Source organism: Crocuta crocuta, unplaced genomic scaffold (genome assembly GCF_008692635.1).
Source record: "Crocuta crocuta isolate KB4526 unplaced genomic scaffold, BGI_CrCroc_1.0 scaffold3, whole genome shotgun sequence".
NCBI lineage: Eukaryota > Metazoa > Chordata > Mammalia > Carnivora > Hyaenidae > Crocuta > Crocuta crocuta.
This window is the reverse complement of record NW_027529934.1, coordinates 9448992-9463497: the sequence shown is the minus strand read 5'-3', so window position 1 is coordinate 9463497 and position 14506 is coordinate 9448992. Positions and strand designations below refer to the sequence as shown.

Genomic DNA, 14506 nt, shown 5'->3' with positions numbered 1-14506 from the left:
ATGCTTTACATTGAAAACAGAAAAACCAAATAATAGTGGAGGATTTTTCAGTAGTGATTCCCCACCCATACCGTACCCCATCTGCAGAACTGAAGGCATTGCCCTAAAACAGGATGTTCACTTCTTAGAAAGTTACTGAATTCCCACCATCTGTTTCCCACCTGAAATCACTAGGAGATAGTTTCATGGCAAAGGAGAACAGTGTGCACTGTGCCCCTCTCACCAGACCCCACAATGCAATGCTGTGTGTGTGTAGCTCATCTCTGTGCTGGGGAACACAGCAACCAGTTACGATGTCATGACTCATAACAAGCAAATCAAAGAAGCCATCTATTTTGTTTTCCTCTTTCATCAGAGCTGGGTGCACAGCCCCTCTGACCGAAAAAAGCAGTCCAGGGTATCTCTCAAAAGCTCATTATAATATTGGGGTCATATCTCTGTTTCTGATACTCATTTTCATTTTTGAAAGATGAAGAGAAAGCTAAATAAGTTTTATCCTCCATGTCATTATACTCGAAAGGGCCTCAGAGAGCATACATCCCGAGCACTTCACTTTTCAGGTCAAGAAGCAGAACCGAGGGAGGTGAGGTGACTAGGTCATCTAGCAGGGAAATGACAGCAATTGAAGAGAGACTCAAATCTGTATTCTCCAGGCTTCTCACTCAAGGCCCTTCACCTCCTATGACGCTGGCTCCTGGGCCACCTCGGCATTTGATTCTCCTCAGTACAAGGCAGGACGTGAATAGAGAAATCCCCAAATAAGCATGGTCCTATTTTCACACAGATCTAGATTCCCATAACTAAAGAGGGTTTTCACTTCGGGACTGCAGCCTCATGGCCACAGAGCAGCGTTTCCTACCTACGCACTATCGACACTTCGAGGCAGGTCATTCTTTCTTGGAGGGCGGTGCTGTCTGGCACACCATAGAATGTTTCACAGCAATCCTGGCCTCTACCCACCCAATGCCAATAGCATCCTCCACCCACCATCAAGTTAAGACAACAAAAATGTCTCCAGATATTGCCAGATATCCTCTGGGGACAAAACCAGCCCACTGAGAACTGCTGTAGAGCCAGATCTCCTACACATGCATCAGCCATTAGGACACCTTCAGCCGTTGCTAACGTGACAGATGCAGAGCTCTGTGATGATGGAGGAACTTTCAGTATGCTACACATGGAATGAAGGAGATGCTTCCCCGATTTTCTCTCAGAAAGACAGAGCAAGGACCCTCTCCAGCCACAGAAATGGTTAGGAGAAGGGTAACTTTAGAAAAAGGAAAAGATAATGGTGAAATGAGATGAAAAATAATACAGGGAGAAGTGGGGTGGGGGAGAGGAAGCAGCCAGAAAGCAGGAAAATGGAAGGAAGGAAGGAAGAGGTCAGCAGAGAGAAGGGATTTTAGCATTCCAGCATTTGGAGGACAGAGTGGTCCATTATAAGATAAAGTAGCACATTTTCATCAGGCATAATTTTTTTTTAAGGCAAGTCAGTCTGAGGAAAAGGGTCAAGAACTTTCTACCAATTCATTGTGAGGCTTTAGGAAAGGACCATTGTCCCCAGATGATGGACCCCTCAGGGGAGTTCTATGTGAAGCTCTTTGTTAAGGACTCATATGCTTAAAACTGCAAAGCCCTTTAAAACAGCTTATCCTGGAGTTTCACCCACATCGCTGTTCCTGGCGTACAATGAAGTTCAATGAAGTTTTATAATAGGACTTTAAAATAATGAGCATGATTCTTCACATCTAGGGTACAAACCAATTTTCTTTAACTTGCTACTTCCCAGAAATCTATTTAATCTCAAAACACTCCCTGGGAAACACAAAAGCTCTGGCTATTTTTCAGACTGTTATTCTCCTTGGCGGCTAGCTGAATGATATAGCTCCAGATCTGACTCAATTCCACAATTTGTGGATAAAAACATAATTATTTCTGAATGTGGTCACAGGTGGAGGTTACACTTGACAAGTTGGCACTCAATTCTCTCCTTTTGTTTAGGCTTTAAAATATTCATATATAAAAAGGTTCTTTTCTGGGGCACCTGGGTGACTCAGTCAGTTAAGCGTCTGACTTCGGCTCAGGTCATGATCTTGCAGTTTGTGGGTTTGAGCCCACATCGGGCTCTATGCTGACAGCTCAGAGCCTGGGGCCTGCTTCGGATTCTGTGTCTCCCTTTCTCTCTGACTCTCCTCTGCTCATGCTCTCTCTCTCACTCTCTCAAAAAAAATAAAATAAACATCAAAACTTTTTTAATTTAAAATGCTTTTTAAAAAATTACTATTTCAATTAAGTTTTTGTGGATAAACAACTGTACAACGAAACTGCTAATACTATGAGTTTCAAACCTTAAAATATGCAGAATCACTCAAGGGTCTTCCTGAAATGCAGAGTCTAATCCAGGTCCAGAGATCCTGCATTTCTAGCAAGCTTCCAGGCGGCGCCAATGCTGCTGGCGCACGGACCTCACGCTAAGTAAGAAGTCCGTAAGTCTAAGCCATGCCCCAGATCACCTATTTGATTATAATGCTTCCCTCCTACAAAAGCCTCTCGGGGCTGTCTACTGCTTACCAGGGATGGTCCTGTTCTCTTGGGAGAACTAACCCCCTCCATGAGAGTTCGGCTCTACAACTCCCCTCATCCTGGTACAGATACCACCACGATGCAGCCACACCGGTTCTGTGCTGTTTCCAAAATGTCACACACACTGCGTGTCCCTGATTGGGTTCCACCGTTCCCTCTGCGTGGATGGTCCTACCACCACCATCTTCGCCCTCCTTCAAGGCCTACTCCAAATGTCACCTCCTCCAAGAAGCCTCTCCAAACCCCTCAGAATAAAAGTCTGTGTTCTGCTCACCACATCTTGCATTTGACAATCAAAAATCTACACTGGTTTTCTGGAAGGTTATGGCCCATCCAATAAAATAATAAAACTCCCTAACTCGGGACTTAAAAAGATGCTCAATTTTCTGCCTTCACATCCTTGGCTTCTCAAGAAAGGATTCCATCAGTCGATCCTCTGAGGAGATAAAATAGTCCATGGCATTAACTGCCTGGACTTTTGGCCCCAAGATGAACATTTACTGAGAGTACCTTCAAGCGCCCTGGCATATGTCTCATCCACTCAAGAACATCACTCCTGTAGTGGCCTGCACCCCCCCCTTTTTCTTCAGTGCCTCCCACATTATTCTCATCAGATCAACTATCACCTGGTTCTAACACACACACACACACACACACACACACACACACACAGAAAAAAACTCTCCTTGGCTCCAGATCATCCTCCCGCCCCTTTCTCTTCTCTTACAGCAAAACTCCTCCAAATTTCTGTCTTCTCTTGACCCCCACCTCCATCCACCAAAGCTGCACTTGTCACGAGGACCAAAGACCAACATGCTGCAAACACCATAGTTGCTTCCCAGGCTCCTCTCACTTGATGTCTGAGCAGTATTAGATACAACTGGTCACAGCCCCTCGCCCCCCAAACTCCTTCTTTGCTCATCTTCTGGACACAATTTCTTCTTTCTTCTCTTCCCCACTGGCTGCTGTGTTCCAGTCTCCTCTTGCTGGACCCTCTAATTTCCTAACTCTAAATACAGGAAAGAACCAAGGCTCAGTTTTGGGACCTTCCTCTTCTCTATCTACCTTTGTTCCCAGGAGGGCACACCTAGCCCTCTAGCCTTAAACGCCATGTATAAACTCAGGATGCCCAGATTTACACCTCCGGTCCCGACTTCCAACTATCTAGACTCATCCAACTATCTCAAAATTAGTATGTCTCAGACGAAATCACTGACGCGTGCTCCCCACCATACCCGCTCCTCTTCACCAGTCTTTCTTCTCTCATAAAGCCAAGGTTCTATTCTATCAGTTGCTCACACCACAACCCTTGGAGGTGTCCTGGCCTCTTTTCCTCTCATACGCCCTGTCCACTTCATCAGTACAACCTGCCAGCAACACCTTCAAGATCTCTGAAGAGGCTGCTCCTTTTACAAGTTACTCCTACTTTTACGACTACTACTATCACTACTAATAGCACTACCGCCACCACCACCACCACCACCACTACAACTACTACTACTTAGCACCACCACCACTACTAGTAATACTTACCACCCCGACCACCATACTACTACTATTATACTACTACTACTACTACTTACCACCCCGACCACCATACTACTACTACTACTACTACTTACCACCACCACCACTACCACTACTAGTACTAGTACTACTACTTGTAACCACCACCATACTACTACCACCACCACTACTACTAGTACTACTTACCACCACCACCACTACTACTACTTACCACCACCACTACAACTACTACTACTTAGCACCACCACTACTACTAGTAGTACTAGTACTATTACTTGTAACCACCACCATACTACTACCACCACCACTACCACTAGTACTACTTACCACCACCACCACCACCACCACTACTACTATGACCACCACCACCACCACCACCACTACTACTATGACTACCACCACCACCACCACCACTACTACTACTTACCACCACCACCACCACTACTACTATGACCACCACCACCACCGCCACCCTCTTCCTCCTCCTCAAGTCCACGCTACCAGCACCCCTTACCTGGACCCTTGTAAGCACCCGAACCAGGCTCCTTGCTGCCACTCTTGCCCCATCCCACTGCCAGAGTCTATTTTCCACACAGATCCACACAAGCCTTTAGAAATATAAATCAGGCCATAGCACTGCTCTTCCCAAAACCTTCTAAATTCTTCTTACGTTCCTTAGAATAAAACTGAACATCCTGCCCGAGGCCTCCAAGTCCCCATGTGCTGTGGAGCCCCCGCTACCTTATAGATCTCATCCTTTGGCATCTGCTCTCGCCTCATTCATCTCCCTCCCGCTTCTCCAACACTGCTCCTGCTTTGGAGCTTTTTCCATATTTTCCCTGCCTGGATATTCACAAAGCCTCGCCTGTACCCCATTCAGGATACATTCTGCTCCAATGCCACCAGATCAGAAGGCTCACTCCTGGCAGCCTCTCTGAATCAAACTCTCCGTCAGGATCCAGCCCCTTTACCCTCTTTTTTGTGTGCATTCCTTGTCCCTTTACTAAAATACCAACTTCATTAGAGCTGAGACTGATTTATTTTGTTCATAGCTGTTTCCCTTAGCACAGCGCCTGGCATATGGCAGATGCCTGATACATTTTTATTGGATGAATAAGTGAATTATCACTGGAGAGTCAAAATATAACTCTATGATTTTAGGCATTATGGGAAAAACCATGACAACATTAGAAAGGAATAAAAAAACATTACTGAATTACATTCTTTTAAGATAAGAATTTTGTCTGAGAGCTTGTCATGCAGAGGGAAGGCTTACTTACTTCCGGATCACCGTCTTGGACTCTGATGAAGTGGGGCTTTCATCCTCTTCACAGTTTGGGCTTGTCAGGTTTCCATACCTTTACAGATCAAAACAAACAAAAATACCCGCTCAGTGGTGTTGGAAAGCAACTGTATTCCATTTCCAAACACGAGATGACTGCTACACTTTTCAGGAATAATTAAGGGAAGAAATAATTAAAGAAAGAATAATTCTGAGATAGCATCAAAAACAGATGTTGATATTTACTTATTGGGCATATGGATAGTCTAAACAAAAAAATGATTTAACAATGAATCGCACTACTTAAAACTTTCTCTTAATATTCAACATTTCTTTGAAATTCTTTAGATGAAATTAGGCTTTCCTGCTCGGCAGGGTCAGGTATCACACAGGGGCAAAGATGGTAGATTCCTCATGGACAGGAGACACAGCCCTCTGCTCCATCTACCAAGGGACTGTGTGGCCCTGCCTGTGCTTGGGCCGCCTTCACACCTGTGCCACCACACACGTCCAGTGATGACTCCGTGCTATGCTCACAAGTCTGGGCTCCTTGAGGGGTCCTTGAGGAGAAGGCTTACGGAAGTAATTCTGGACCCCCAGGGAATGGCTGAGAGAAGGGCTGAAGAACAGGACTTCTGTGCAACCGGGAGAAGAGCCAGGGGACTAGGGAAGGGGACCCAGGGGGACAACTTTTTAGAAAGCGACAGGTGCTTCCATTTTTTAATTTGTCTCATTATACACTCAAAATTTACTAAATAACGAATCGGTCCCTAATTACAGTGAGCTCTTCTTCCAACTCCATATGTAAGCAAGGCTCTTTTGTATAAATATATGACATTTTGCCTGCTTCCAAATGTACACTTCAAATTCTTGAGGAGTAGGCTTTTTAGTAACTCACAACGAATCCCCTATTTCTGCAGTTTCTCTCTTCCCCTCAATGAAGAATCCAGAGATTTCTTGGCATTTCACAAGCTGGTACTCTGTCCCGAAGTTTTGATACTAGAAATTCTATAATTGGTAGGTTTACATTTTTAAAGAGAACACTTTTGTCCTCTACTAATGGGATTAAAGGCCCCAGTACCCTTATGTTCCTTGTTCCTAGGATTTACAAATCCTTTTAAAAATAAAAGCCCACCATCTGCTTTGACCGAATGCCAGCCCATCTGGTCTCCCTATCACCCTATCCTAGTAGGTTCCAGTCTGCACCCTTAGGCATTGGCCCCCCTCCCCTCCACCTGCTCCTTTCTCGAGCTCATCAGCCTTATGGACTTCTTGGCCTCCTGAACGTATTTTCCACAGGCCTCCGCCCTCCCCAGCCCTCTTCATTCTGCCCGCACCTGTTATTTAGAGGGCTTCCACGGCCACCCTCTGCTTTTCCTGAGATAAGAACTTAGATTAAGATTTATTCAGGCCCATATGAGCAAGGCAGGGATGGGAAATAAGACTTCTCCTAAACAAACAGACTTTTTGGCTCTGTCCTTGGCCACCGTCAGAGTGAACCATGTACTCGTCTTCTCTCACAACAGACTTTGTGGTTTATTGAAGTAGGAAAGATCAGGGCGGGTGGAGAGCGGGACTCTGGGACAGCCACTCTGCCTTCCACCTATCTGACTAGAGAGATCCATAAATTCTTCTCCTGCCGGCCCTCAGGGACCAAATGTGGGACTTAATCTTTGTTTTGGTCATATTCTATGTTAGTTCATTAATTCTCTCTGGTTATCTGTGAAATACTGCATCTTTTATATTCCAACTGAAGCTACAAGAGATAGAAAGGGAAAGAGCTCCTGATATTTGCTGTTTGTTCTACAAATTTCCTGATCTTCCTCTTCCTGGTCTTCACTGTAGCTTCTCATACTTCGGTGTTCTTTCCTGACATTTTACAGACTCGGAGCTGAGCTGCCAGTTGGGATGACATAAGCACCTATACAGGTCCCCTCTGAGAATGTGAGGCCACAGGTCCAGTCAGATGGTGTCAAGAAGGACTAAGCAACTCACACCGGTGGGTGATGTTCGCTCTCATTAATTAACCCGGTACCATCTGTTCAGAATGTGTGCTCAGGAAGACCCCACGGATATATTGCTCTCAGCCATCAGAGCGTCTACCGATTCACGATCATGACCAGAAGGATTGGTTGATGGCACTTTGGAGACCAATGAGGACCATCAGTAAGAAGGCAAAGCACGTGTGAAGCATGCATGGTCCAGGTGCCCAGGCTGTTCTCCATCCAGTCCAGCAGGAAATCCTCTGGGCTCTGCCTTTATAATGTACCCTGAATCCAAACACTCCTCATCACTTCCACCCTGGCTCAAACTACTACCACCTTTGGTCTAGATCAAGGCCACAGCCACCTAACCAGTCTCCTGGTTCCAGCCCAGCTGCCACAACAAACCCATTCAATGCAAACCATGTCACAGCACTGCTTGGTTCAGAACCCTCCCGTGGCTCCCGTCTCACTCTGAGGAAAGGCCAAGGTCATACCTGTCTCACAAGGACTTGCTCTGACACCTCTGACCTTTTCTCCTACACCCACTCACTTTCCCTCGGCCGCACTGACCTCCCTGCTGCCCCATTCACACACGGCATACTCTTACTTCCAAATCTCTGTGCTCACTGTGGCCTCTTCCTCCCTCCCCCGCGCCAAGAGCACCCCTCCTCAGCTCCTGCTGGTCTCTGCTCAGACGTCACTTTATCAGTGAGGCCTCCCCTGGCCACCCCATAATGCTGTGTGTATTTTCTTCCACAGTCTTCTGTGGAGACTGTATAACTTAGTTCTTGTGTTAACTGTCCACTGGAATATAAACTCCATGAGAATAGGATTGCTGTCTCTTTTGCTCACTACTCTTTTGTGCTTCAAATGGTGCTGGGCTCCCAGTAGGCATGCTGATGGCTACTTGTCTGGGTGCAAATGAATCGTCTGGTGGGGCTTCCCAAGCAGACATGAAAACAGACTTCTCAACTACAAGGCTACTCAACTATTTTGTTGCTGCAAAGGCACCATCTGGCTTTTTGCTTATACAAGTGTCTTAACCTGTCTGTGCCTTCATTCCTATAGATCTAGGATTGTAATAAAAAAAAAAATCTAAAATTGAAATACAAAAGAAATAAAGTTCTAAGATATTAAAGCTGAGATCTTAAAGGCATAAGCAGTATGAAAGTACAAAAGAAAAAATGCATATACAGTTTTACAAAGGAGACTTTCAGAAGGCAGATAAAATTAAAGAGCCTATAACCCTCTGGAATTTTACGGGGAGGGGATGATTATTTGTCCCTGCACTTTTCTTATCATTAAAGGGAATTAACGCCTTACAGAAAAGAAACTAGACCAGCACAGGAATCAAGGACTCTTTAATGTTCAAGCTAGGTCATTTGAGAGTTAGTTTTACTAGATTAAGAGAGTTTCTTTGATGTTTCCTGGACCCTCTCTCATAGCCTCCAATCAAAAACCAAAGTCAAGTTCAATTCATTTACTCCAAGGGAGTAAATAAAAGGGGCGTGTTTGTGTTTAATTAATGGCAGTAGAATAGCTACAGACAAACCTGTCAACAATGTCACCTCCAATTTCGGCAAAGCCTCCCTCGGATTTAAGATCAAAGCTTCAACCTCTTAAGAAGGCTTGCCAATGAGAAACTAGCCCTCTCTAAATGGTAACTCATAAAACTTAAATTAAAATACAAATTGTTAGAATGACTTTTGACATGCTTTTCCCTGTATCACAAGGCGAAAGAAAGATTTACAGGTGCCTCTTAAAGTACAGTCTTAAGCAATTATTTACTGAGGCTTAAAAACTACTAGAAAAGAAAAAACCAAACATAATGTTTAACTGGTTGCTGATATTTAAACAGGAAAGAGTTATTTCCAGAGGGGATACATATTATTGTTTTGAGCCTATCTGAACAAATGAAATGTTTAATATACGTTTGAAGAGAGGACAAAAGCATTTGTGGCTCAAAAAAATCCTAAGAGAGAGTTGTCTTCAGGGACAGACAGTCCTTCTGGTAAGGAGGCACTTTCTAATTTTTGCTCTGTAACAGAAAAGTCTCAGTAATACCAGACCAGGATGGGGATAATCCTGAAGATCTTTTCAGGCTCCATTGGATTCCAGCAAGTGACCCAATAAGAATGGCAGATAATAATTACTGGCTGCTTACCACATGCCAGGTCCTGTGCTCAGCACTCTCTATAGGTTGTTTCATTTAATTCCCACAAGAATCCTCTATGGTATTATTATTATTATTATTATTCATATTTCACAAACAAGAAAATGAGAGAGCTGAAAGAGAGAACCCAGAGAGCTGAGGTAATTGGCCCTTGAAGACACAGCCACTAAGTGGAGCAGAGACATGAACTGTCTCTGAGTCACCACTAGAACACAAGCTAGAGTTATCTTATTTATGTCTCCAATGCACCAAATTATACATTCTTTGAGGTCTGAAACTTTTAGCTTTTCATTCATTTCCCCAATCATTATTCTTTTCACCCATCCAATCTTCATTCAATGGTATTTGTTAAGGCCTATGTGCAGGTACTGGGGATACAGCCCCTGTTTTCATGGAGCATATGCTGCAGTGAGGGGAGGTAGATAATAAAATAATAATCAGTTAATATATATTAAGTCAGATAGTGAAAAGTGCAATGGAAAAAATTAAAGCAGGCAGGGGTGATCAGACATAATACAAGGGTCAGAGGTGGCTACTTCACACAAGGTATTCAGAAAAGGCCCAACGTGAACCTGACAATGATGTGAAATCCTCCAAAAAGTGAGGGAGTAGGCCCTACAGCTCTCTAAAGAGTCTTCCAAGCAGAGTGGGGAGCCATGGCAGAATGGCATGCCTGAGAAATATCAAGAAAGCCAGGGAGTAAAGGAGCAAAGGGAGTAAGTCAAGGGAGAAAAGGAGATGAGGCATGGAGGTGACAGGGACTGATCATGAGGGTTTGATAGGCCATGGTGAGGACTTTGGTTTTATTCTTTTATCTTGCTCACTGCTGTATGCCCTGAGCCAGGAATGGAGCCTGCTCTTAGTAGACACTCAATGAACATTTGCTAAATGAATGGATGAATACCACCTACTGCTGTAAATAAAGGAAAGGCTGGGGAGGGAATAGAAGGGAAAAAGCAACTTACTGGAGGTGGATGAAAGAACAGAGAGGAAGAAGGAAAGGAAAGAGAGACCTCACATGAAGTTGCTGACTCAAGGCCCTCTGGGAGTCTTTGCTCTTCTAATAAACCCCAGCTTATGAGCGTCCAAGGCATTTTTCTTTAAACAACCCACAGGAACACAGGTCAGGTATGAGAAAAATGTTCAGAAGCTGACCTTGACTCAGGAGAATGATATGGGTGAAATAACCAACAGATGTCTGGAACACCAAGGAAGCTTGGATTAAGGCTGTGGACTGTATCCCATAGATCAGTGAGTGGGTTGTTTTTAATCACTCTAAATAATATCCTTAACTGTAGGCACCTCTCCACCCAAATCTGACCTCAAAAGTGGGTCACTGCCACCAAGCTCACCTTGGAAAGGTTTTGTTACCACCATGGAGCTGGTTATCCAAAGAGAAGACAAAGGTCAAAGACAACAAGGCAAAAACTTTGTTTTCTTGCAAGGGGCCAGTGATGCTGAGCAGAGAAGCCAGCAATGCGTTTTCCACTCATTAGATCTGGTTCTCCAGGCACTAATCTCTATGATTAGAAAAAGCTAGAAGCCCCAGAAAGAGCTGTTGTCCTCCCCTCTAGGCCTGTGCTGTGAAGGGCCCTCCATCCTTGTTACCCTTCAATTCTCCATGTCACCTCCATAGCAGTCCCTGACAGTTAAGGCAACATTAACAGCAAAAACCATCTAGCATTTCTGTTGCACTTCACAGTTACAAAATGCTCCACAGTCATAAAATTTTTCCCTAACTCCAACCCACGATTGTCTAAAGAGGGGGCCAAGAGGACAAAGGCTTCACAATTCCTGTTCTTCTGGAGAAAGAACACCGAAAGGTCTCTCTTGCTATAACTGGTTTCCATCCAAATTTAAGATTATTTGTTAAGTGCGATGGGTTGCACACCCTTGCTTTAAGGTTTCTTCTATTTTCCATTCCAAGACCTTGTCATCCATTTCTCCTCGCTGATCCATTTTCTGCCACCACAACTTGGTGGCCGGTCAGGATCTCCTCCCTCCACTTCTAGCAGGTAGCAGTTGTGAACACTCAACTGTGAGTGCATCTTGATAGTGCCCTGCTGGGACTGCAGCCACAATGAAGGACATCAGAAGAAACAGGGCTGGGGCTGGGGTAGGGGACGGCAATACTCTGACCACCACAGAGTCTGTCGGCAGGTCAAGATTTGTCTTAGGGTCAAGATGAATTAATACAACCTTAACAAATCAGTACAAGGCCGTAGCTCATTTCGCCCAACCACAATAGGCATTATTGCAGAGCTCGTCCAGAAGCTTACAAAATGTTCTATGTAAAACCTCATACAATGAGTACAAGGGTAGGATTGTGATATCTTGTCATGTTTAGAGGTACTTTTCTCCCCTACGCTTACAAAAACTCAATATAGCATTGATTTATATGTCATTCCCAAGGGCTAAGTTCTCTCCTGCACATATATGAACACACATGCATTAAAAAAAAAAAGTCAAATGAGAAAAGAGATAAGAAAAAGATACAATGAACTCAAAAATAGTCCTTTTCAGTTTTAAAGATTCAGATACACCTTTTTTAAACCATTAAATTTACTTTAATGAAATTAAGGAATTTAATTTTCAGAACCATACTTATCTGCCCCATCATGATGTAAGGCAGGAGCACTGCCCTCCTCTGACTCATAATGGCCACCTATGTGTCATGTCCCATCCCTCATGCTTGGGAGCCTTCTCCTGGAGGGCCCTTGGATGAACTTATGGAGGTCTGTGAATCCCTGAACCGTACGCAAAATTTGGTGATATGCTTTTTTTCTGTATCGATGATGATCCATAGTTTCTAGTAGATTCCTAAAGGGACTTTTGATCCATCCCTCCCACGAACTGCTAGAAAATGGTCAAGACCACTGCTTTCGATGATCAAAGCTAGACTAAAAACCAGAATATATTCCAGTTACTACTCAGGTATATGTACCCTGCCTTTCAGGGTTTTTTTGGCAGTTTTATTTTGTGGTTTCCAAACAAATGCACATTAAAAAAACAACCTGCTGAGCAGTTTGGTATCCTTTTCTACAAAAGAAGGATAATTGTGTGTCCTCCCTCTGTCAGCCAAGTGACATTTAAAAAAAATTTTTAATGTTTTATTTATTTCTGAGAAAGAGAGAGAGACACATGAGCAGGGGAGGGTCGGAGATAGAGGGAGACACAGAATCCAAAGCAGGCTCCAGGCTCTGAGCTAGCCGTCAGCACAGAGCCCGACATGGGGCTTGAACCCACAAAGTGTGTGACCTGAGCCGAAGTCAGACACTTAACCAACTGAGCCACCCAGGCGCCCCAGCCAAGTGACATTTAAAAAAAAAAAGGTACTTCATAGGGACACTTTGATCTCATTTCAAGAAAAGAAAGCTGGCCTGGTGTGGCTAAGACCTGAAGCGAAGTCTTTGACAACATCCCTTCAGGGTCTACTTTAACAGAACCATCACTACCAGCCTGCTAAGCTAGGGTTCTACAATCACCACACGTTCCCACAGAGAATTACCACAGTGCTTCTGGGTGAAAGCTGGATCCATTTGGCAAAAATAAATAAGGATTTACCAAAGACAACCAACCCAGCAAAGAGGAGAACTTATTTCATTTTCCCTCAAGTGATTGGGGTTGGATGCAATTCTAAAACAGTATCGAATGAAATTTTTCTGGTTAACATAATGTTAGGGTGTAGCTACAGAGAGAAAAGAATAACAGTGTTTGTCATTTGGAGGCTAAGCCCTGTCTTTTGTTTCCTGCCGTGCTTCCCAGAGCGGAGCGTGTGAGCCATGGCCCATCAGGGCATGATGTACTGAAAAGAACAAAGGTGAAGGGGAATGAACCCTTGACCCTCACTTCCTTGAGCAGCCTGCGAGCATTAGATTTTTGGAGTCAGTCTCCCTGACAAGGACTCCTTATTTTTATCAAATTGTGAACTTCTCTACTAGACAAAAAATTTTTTATTGATGTTGTGTTAGTTTTCTGTTGCTGCCACAACAAATTACTACAAACTCGGTGGCTTAAACACAAATTTATTGTTTTATAGTTGGATAGATCAGAAATCCAACACACAGTTTCAGCAGGAGTATGTGTTCCTTTCTGGAGGCTCTAGAAGATTATTCATTTAATTGCCTTTTCTGGCTTCGAGGGGCTGCCTGAAGTCCTTGGCTCATTGTCCCCTACTTCCATCTCCAAAGCCGGCAGTATAGAATCTCTCTGATCCTGTTTACATCCTCATATCTTTTTCTCTGATTCCCTCTTTTGCCTCCACCTTTCACTTTTAAGAACCCTTGTGATTACATCCGAGCTACCCAGATAATCCAAGATGATCTCTTTATTTTTAGGTGAGCTAATTAGTCATCTTAATTTTGCTTTGCCTAGAACCCAACATATTCATATTTCAGGGATTAATACAGGGCATCTTGCGGGGGGAGGGGGATATCATTCTGCCTGCCATGGATGGGTATATAAATTACTACAAATGTTATATCTTCTATCATTTTATGAGCTAAATTGTTTTTCTTCACCTGATAAAGCATGAACAAGCAAGAGCACAGGACCTTTCAAGAAGAATGTTTTCAATGCGCTTCTCAACGTTAGAAGCATTGATACCCAAAGATTCTCAAAGCCCTTGTTAAAATCATCTTTTCTTTCAGAAAATATTTTTATCTTCCCAATAGTCATAGGAAATAAGATCTAAGTCCGATTTACCTTCCAGCAAGCTGTCTTTTTTTTTTTTTAAACCCATAACATCTATACCATCCAAGAGTTTTCCTGCCTGTGGAGTCATCAACATTCAAATCTAGAGAAAATCTATTTAAACGCATCTGCCGTTACACAAATGTGAGACATGGCTTTCATTTTCTAAGAAATTCTCACCCTAGCAGGGTATCCAGTTTTGTCTGTATGTTAAGCTGAAAAAGGAAACAAAGGAATGCTAGGATTTCCTGAAAGCTTTCCTAC

General features: G+C 43.7%; 1 protein-coding gene across 3 annotated transcripts in view; it reads right to left on the bottom strand.

Annotated features, from left to right (window-relative positions):
* Window positions 1-14506, bottom strand: part of RGL1 (ral guanine nucleotide dissociation stimulator like 1) — a 163529-nt gene that overhangs the window by 59949 nt on the left and 89074 nt on the right. For all 3 annotated transcript variants that reach the window (XM_077763256.1, XM_077763258.1, XM_077763257.1), the window contains one exon: window positions 5391-5468. In XM_077763256.1, the coding sequence (XP_077619382.1) occupies window positions 5391-5468 (78 nt within the window). The remainder of the gene's footprint in view (window positions 1-5390; window positions 5469-14506) is intronic.